This window comes from Etheostoma spectabile, unplaced genomic scaffold (genome assembly GCF_008692095.1).
Source record: "Etheostoma spectabile isolate EspeVRDwgs_2016 unplaced genomic scaffold, UIUC_Espe_1.0 scaffold00569989, whole genome shotgun sequence".
Taxonomy (NCBI): domain Eukaryota; kingdom Metazoa; phylum Chordata; class Actinopteri; order Perciformes; family Percidae; genus Etheostoma; species Etheostoma spectabile.
Genome location: NW_022605469.1, coordinates 1816 through 9764, shown reverse-complemented (window position 1 = coordinate 9764; position 7949 = coordinate 1816). Strand labels below are relative to the sequence as shown.

At 42.7% G+C, this 7949-nt stretch overlaps 1 protein-coding gene across 1 annotated transcript; it reads right to left on the bottom strand.

Moving 5' to 3' along the window:
• Positions 1–3008: 3008 nt before the first annotated feature.
• On the bottom strand, positions 3009–7358 carry LOC116685556 (protein patched homolog 1; the record flags this gene model as incomplete). The annotated part of the gene is given in 4 exon segments (XM_032510558.1): positions 3009–5675; positions 6161–6704; positions 6795–7148; positions 7259–7358. Coding segments are annotated over 3 exon segments (997 nt in total), but the record flags the coding sequence as incomplete, so codon positions are not given.
• Between the last annotated feature and the right edge of the window lie 591 nt (positions 7359–7949).

Genomic DNA, 7949 nt, shown 5'->3' with positions numbered 1-7949 from the left:
TGTGCTTTAACACTGAGTTATGTAAGTCTGGCCACTGGGGACTTGGACATTCACACTCACATTCTTCTCTGATCCGTCTTGTAGGAAAAACGCACTCCCTGTGAGGGAATAAAAGAAGACAGCCAAATCAAACTGGTCCCAGGGTGGGACTGCACGCCAGCACCAAAACCCGCCCAAAACCACCCACCTTGAGACTGCTGACAGAACAGATAGATAGATAGATAGATAGATAGATAGATAGATAGATAGATAGATAGATAGATAGTTAGATAGATAGATAGATTGATTGACAGATAGGTAGATAGATAGATAGATAGGTAGATATCTAGATAGATAGATAGATAGACAGATAGATGTGCTTCAAAGGACATTTTCTATAAGGAATACTTTAACAGTTTGGGGAACAAACTCATTCACTGTGTTGTAGATGAATTTAAAAAAATTGCCATAAATAAATGTGAAGCTACAGCCAGCTTACAGCTAACAGATAACAACTAACAGCTAACAGCTAACAGCTAACAGCTAACAGCTAACGGCTAACAGGAAACAGCTAACTTGTTTTTTTACACAGTTAAAGAAAATCCACAAACTACCACATATTTTATTAATTACATGTTTAATGTTGTTTGTTTCAGAAACAAAAAATATAAAAACTGCAAGTTAGTAGTGTAATTTCCAACTGCTTCCAGACTTTATGCTAGCTAAGCCCTGGTCTCCTGTCAATTGTTGCTAGGGGCTTCCATTCTTTGTGCTATGAACATGAACCATTATTTTACTCTGCATGCATTGGTTAAGAAGGTTAAATGCCATTAAATACAATAGCAGTACCACAGTTCAATGACGCAAATGCGTTAATGTTAATTGAAGTCATCATTGTTTGGTCCGCTAACATTTACAATCTGAGACACAGTTCTTATTCACTGTCACACACACACACACACACCACACACCACACACACACACACACACACACACACACAACACACACAGAACAAATGTAAGTCCAAAGTTGAATAGTTTTTCAGGTGTCTGTGAGGCCTCAAAGGTAACCCCCCCACCAAAAAAAACACATTTGTCTGGATCTAGAGTTGTATCAACACACCGTGTGATGCTTCCTGCAGATTTATTCTTAAACTAATGTGTATCTGGCCCTGATCTGGCAGGAGTGCATGGGTGGTTTGCATGTGTCCTGTGCAGTCATGTCAACAGTCCAATCATCATGTGGAGTAGAGTATACACTCAGAGGGTTTAGCTCTGCCGGCAGGTGATGAGGGAGAAGGCTTTCAAGAAGGAGGGATGGAAATCGACAGAGGGAGGGCAGACGGACGGAAATAAGGACTGGAACAGCCGAATCAATAGTTCTCTTTTGTAAATTTTCCCTTTACACATGAAAAAAAGCTTAGTAGTACAGTATGTATCCGCTCTATTGTCACCCATCTGGCAGGGAGCCAACGCAGAACACTCCATTAGTCCGGAGAGAAGGAACTTCTTAATTACCTCCTCTCTCTTCCTCTTTTGTCCTCCTTCCATCGTTCTCCCCCTCGAACCCCCTTTTCTGTGGGCTGAGAGAACAGTACAGGAAACAGTCATTCATTAACACCTGTAGTTTGCACTCCACCTCTGAGGGCCACTCTGAGTGTTTGTAAGAAGGGGTGAAAAGGTAAGGGGGGGTAAAGGCTAAGGAAGGGCTTGAGTGAGGATGGGGGGGAGGGGGGGGGGGGGCTTGGAGAAGGGGCTATATCAACATTAGAACTCAATTAACCACCTCGCCTTCAAACAACCATTGGATGGTCACAGATATTTCATCTTTCAGCAATTTTTCACATCCATTAATGCATTAGATGATTGTCTTGACATCAATCCACAGAGGTTGCATTTTCACTTTTGTCAAGATAGTGTTTGAAACACTAAAATCAGCATAAAAAAAGTGTTTATGCACCCAGAGATTGTGATGAAATCCCAAAACCTGAGTTTGACTGCCACATTACGATACCACATTACATGGGCAACACCTGCACGAGTCCCTTTGCTCTGCATGCTAATTGCGCAAAAAGACTAAAAATATCAAGCCCAGTTAGAAAAGTTCAAAACATGACCGGAAACATCCTGCCACCCAGCTTTCCAAACACAGCCTGTCATTTGTTAAGATGTCAGCCTGTTTCTTTACACTGGTTGGACAGCACTCAGCAGAATAGTGAGCCTTTATTGGCTTTAAAAGATAATGACATGCTTACCGCTGAACCGGGGTCAGTGAGTTCCTCGGCCTTCTTGAGGTTCCGGTTGAAAACTCGGGAAAACTAGTCCTCTTTTTGTAGTCAGGGACAACAGAAAGAAAACTGCTCAATATTTGTATTTTGATCATAGTGATTTAGTTGCATGTTTCTTGCAGAGTGGAAAGTCAAAAACCTTCTCTTACAACCCTTGACTATGAGAAGAACTAGTTGCCACCCATGCAGTTGACAAGACGCTTTCTCTCTCTCTCTCTCTCTCTCTCTCTCTCTCTCTCTCTCTCTCTGTCTCTCTCTCACCATCAGTGCAGCAAGCTCAAGGCCACATGCCCTTTTTCATTACTCCAAACAGGCCAGCTGTATTATAACTACAACCAATTTCCTTGCAGTCTATAAAGCTGTCAATCAAAATCATACAGAACAGGGAGTGGAGGTGGGGGGTGCAGGGGCGGAGCTGGGTGGGCTGTTGGGGAGGGCTGCAGGGCTCCAGACCAGATGTCAGTTTTATACTGCAGAACATGATGAAGGGAGGGAAGGTCATGTTTACCTGTAGCTAATAGGAAATACCACAAATATTTCTACTTGTGTGAAGGTGATGGTTCAAGTGCCTGGCACTTTGAATCATAAATTAAACAAATGGCTTCATATTTTTGGGGAATTACATGTATTCCCATTTTTTTTTGCAATTAGATGAGAAGATAGTATGGTAAAAATGAATACAACTCGACCCAAAATGGTGAAGTATAAGCAACAATCAAACAATCAACTCACAGTCAGTCGTTTTAAGTTTCCATTTATTAAAGTTATGAACAAAGAGACAAATAAGTTATAATATTTTTATTTGTTAGAATTCTATCAGTGTTTGAACATTAATATTTAGAGAGCTAGTACAGTTTTTCTACTTTCATGGCTAGCCTTTGACAAACCCATAGAAACAGCTGTCTCTCTCCAAGGATCGGAACATAATACTGAAGGGGAGGTGTCAATGTTGTCTCACAAGACAGTTAGCAGTGAAAGTGTGCACCTTAAGGTCTTTTTTTTCTGTTATGGTATGATATTACATATAAACTCTTTAAAAATATACTTCTGTCAAATACCTTGACAACTACTATGTACACTACAAAAATAAATTTTCATATAAATAAATTATATGGCATACATTTATCTTTGTAACTGAAAACAGCATACATCCACGCCAACCGAGACCAAAAAGGGCAGTCTGGAAGAACCACTGATTTTTTTTTTTTCCTTTTAAAATCCTCTAAGAGCCATGATGAGACCTGTAGTGTAAAATGTTATATAATCTTTTTTTTCCTATTTAACATTAGTAAGCACTTTATACAGATCAAACTCCATCATTGTAAAAACATTAAACTGTAATAGTGTTTTTTTTTTCAATAGACATAAAAATCCCTGCATTTGTTATCCACTGGCATCATGACAATAATGAAAGAAAACAATTTTGTATTACAAAAATATAAATATCGCAATTGAACGTTAAAAAAAACAAAAAAAACATAAAAAATGAATAAAATAGTTGCCAACTAGGATTCTCTCCGCTACTGCCAATGTGACATTTGGGAGAAAACTAAACGAAAAAAAACACACACAGAACAACCTATTTCATGCAAGCAGCTGACATGGTGGACAGAAGGAGGAAAACCGCAAAGACTTCTGGGAAGCGCTACAGGTGTGAAAGTGGAGGCAAACTGAGGTGTGGGTGGGGTAAGTGACGGTGTCAAAGGGGGCCTGGGTCTGGAACTGAGCGGGGTGGGGGTGGGGAGGTTACAAGTACGCATGCATCGACACACATGCAGATATAAACTGGCCATTGCTGGTGGAGAGAGGGGCTGGCAGTGTACACTCTGACCCCTGGGGGTCTGGGCTGTGCCATTTGGCAGTTGGGGGGGGGGGGACGTCCAATTAGTGTCATGGCGTCATGTTGTGGATTTTTATTAGCTTAGGTCAGTGGGGACGTCTGAGGCCAAATTGGGGCCAGTTGTCTTTTTACCGTCACAAGGAGAGCAGAGACAGAATAAGAACATAGACCAACACACACATAAATGTTTATACATACATACATATACACTGAGACACGCATAGAGCACATTGTCAGGCCATATAAGGGTTATCCCTTAGCAGGATGTGTGGGCTAGCTTATTGGTTGGACAGAAATAAAGAGCTACTTGAGGCAAGATATTCCTGTGAATGAAGGTTAAATGTAGTCAAGTGCCATGTTGAATCGGGTCGTACAGTATACAGTCTGAGTTTTAGCTTATCCACTAGACACTAGTGCCCCGTGTTTGACCCTGTTCCAGAATCAGTAATGTGAATGTCCCTGTAATGGCAGAGTGAGTTTCTGAGGTGGGTTTACTGCTTGTATATCAGTATACAAGACAGAACCTGTTTTGAGCCTGCTGGGGTTAAACAATGCATAACCTCTTACAGTAAAATACAACCGGAGCACAGCCTAACGGACAGTGACACTAAGCTGAGAGCAGAAACAGGTTCCAATGCAGAGGCGAAAACTAAAAGAGCACAACAAAACAAAATAACAGCTTTTAAAATTTCTTCATATCTGCTCGTCTTAAATAGCACGCATAGCGTGTCAAGTTAAACAGTACTTGTTTCATAACTACCACAGGTTTGTGATAAAAAATTAATAGTTTAACATGAGTACCTTTATACAATAATAAACACACACACAGTAACACGCACACGCACACATACCATAGCCTTGTTTGATAATTCTAACAATTCCATCATGTTTTGATGTTCTGAATATGTATCTGATGAATAAGCCATGGGGTTGTTTACACGCGGGTAGCATACGCACACACATGCAAGCACACACATACGCGCACACACATAGACAGATCACTTCTTTTGTTTAAAGAGACATTTGCATAGAGTTATAAATGTATATTATTTAAAAAAAAAAAAATATTTTTGAGCAGCCACAGTGAATGCTGACAGGTATTTTTTGTCTAGATGAAGCTTCGTAATGGCACAGATCCACAGATGAGTGAACAGTAATCAGAGATCTATCTCTCATACGCACACACACACACACACACACACACACACACACACACACACACACACACACACACACACACACACACACACACACACATAAACCATATAAAATGGCAGCCTCAGTCTGTTGACATGAGGAGTTCTACAGCTCCTAAAATTATAGCTACTTTTTGTTCATATTTACATATGTATACATCTTTTAAATATAGATAGAAATATCTAAGACAATAGTCCACTGGGTTACAGTAAGAATGAGCACCATAACGGCAACACTGACGAGTTTCTCGCTGCTTGGGGCCGTGGGCGAGTCGGGCTGAGCCATGCTGGGCTGGGCTGTGCCAGGCCAGGTCAGCTGGTTGGTAACACAGAGGAGTCCATCTTTGGCTGTTGTACGTCCGTTCTCCACAACTGGAAACAAAAAGGAGATTATACTGTCAGTACTTCATGGTCAAACAGACTTCACTGTAAGGACAGTTGTACTACATATGGATGTACTGAAGTAGTTCATTTCATCCAGTGCAATATTTAATATTTAACCATTTCATTACTGTGCAATATTTATTTATTTATTTATTATTTAGTACTTAACCCTTTAATCTCATTACTGTGCAGTATTTAATACTCAGGACTTTTGATACACCAAACTGAATTTATGCACAATGTGTATACAAAACTATTTTATATACTGTATGTATATAGAGGCTCTCAGGACTGTGCACCAGCCCCCCCTCTCTTTTTTTCTGCACTACCTATACCTTTATATTTTATATTTTCATATTTTGTGTTGACACTGTAAAAGGGTTGCTTCAATCTCGTTGCGCAGGTACTGCACTTGTGTATAATGACAATAAAGACGTTCTATTCTATTCTATTATATTCTACTAAAAGCTCACCTCAGCTTGCCCGTCTGCCACTGTTACTCTCAGCTGCCTCAAACTCCAAATCTTGAAGCTCCATAGCCTCCACGTTGACTCCTCTGGCCCCTGCGTCGGTGTCCAGTGGCACATGTGGGTCCTGAAAGGCAGGCTCTGGCCCCTCCGCCCCTGATTGGCAGTAACTGTCTGTTGCAGTGTATCCTGGGTAAGAGGAAGCAGGGGGGCCCTGGTTGGACAAGGGGGCCGGGTGCACGGCGACAGTGACGGAGGCTGATGCTGTTACCGTGGTGATGGGCTGGCAATACGGGGTGGGGTTGGGGTGATGGCGTGGGACGTGGTGATTGGGTTGTGGGTTGTGGGAAGGGCGGGCTCTGTGGCCTGCTGAGTGTTCTCTATGGCCGTGTGAGCCATAATGACCCCCAGCCTCAGTAGCAGTTTCAAAAGCGTCCATGCGCGGGCGGGCTGGGGGCAGGGCCTGCCAGTGCAGCTGGCTCTTGGGGTCCCTGCTGCTGTTACGCTGAGTGGCCCTGGGCTGGGGCCCAGAATCACAACCCTGAGAGGACTGTAGAGCAGGACAATGAGATATTTATTTCTAGAATGTGACAAATAAGAAAATCTGCTACATGCAAAACAATGGGGGATATTCCCTTACCAAAGACACAGAATAGGCCGGAAGGTCAGTTGGCCTGGCTGATCGCCTATGCCCTGATCCTGCTCTCCTTTCCTCATCTGTCCTGGCTGTTCTGCCCCTGTTGGTCTGGAGGTGGTACTGCTGCTCCTCTGCTCGCGTTTGTCCTCTTTGTGAGGGCAGGTTGTAGTTGTGCAGCTCCTGGCTAATGCCGGACACCGTGGTGTTAGAGCTGTACTCCGTGTCGGACGAGTCAGAAGCTGCACCAGAGGTGGTGGTGGCCATGGTGGTGTGGTGAGGACGAACTGAGAAGTGGACCACGTGAGGGGCTTCTGGGGACGGGGTGGGTAACCTGCTACGACCGTCGACTGGAGACACCTGAGAGGTGAGAGGAGAGAATGTAAAGAAGCAGCAGTGAGTTTTCCACACAAAATGATACTTTATCTAGATTCTAGTTAACTAAGATTATTTTTTTTTGGGGATCTTACCTCTGGATAGGGCCCAATGTATGACAGTAATACTGGAAGAAGGACGAGTCCATTCAGTACTCCAAGAACTGTTAGGATGGCCAACACGGCAAAGAAATACCTGCAACACACAAAAGTAGTTGAGCATAGGGCGTAGGAATAATTAAACTAAACGCAGCATGTAAGGATGAAACACCAAGCCCATAACCACTTAAAAACCTCGTTACTGGAACAAAAAACAAGACAAACAAGAACAGAAAGCGGAGAAATAAAAGAAAATACCTGTGCAAACCACAGAGTTTTAGACGTTGGGAGACACATGAAAAATCAACCTTTCCACAAGCCCAAAATAATACTTTCACAAAGACACACACACACACACACACACACACACACACACACACACACACACACACACACACACATATATAAATCCCTCACAGACGGCCAGGCATGCACTGTGGTTTTGAGGAGCAAAACAGAAATGTACCTTGTGTGTTTCTAAGTCCTGCCAAACAGGGTTAGTCTTAAAGAAGCCGCAGAGAGAAAAGAAAGGGGAAGCATAATTAGCCGGAGCTGGTTAATTCAAAGGCATGGGAGAAGAAAAAAAAAAGGGGGGGGGGGGTGTCATTGGGGGCTAGGGTACTCTTTCTTGGGTGTGTGGTGCATAAGCAAACATGGAGAAAACAAAGCAGTGAGGAATGTGAAGGGA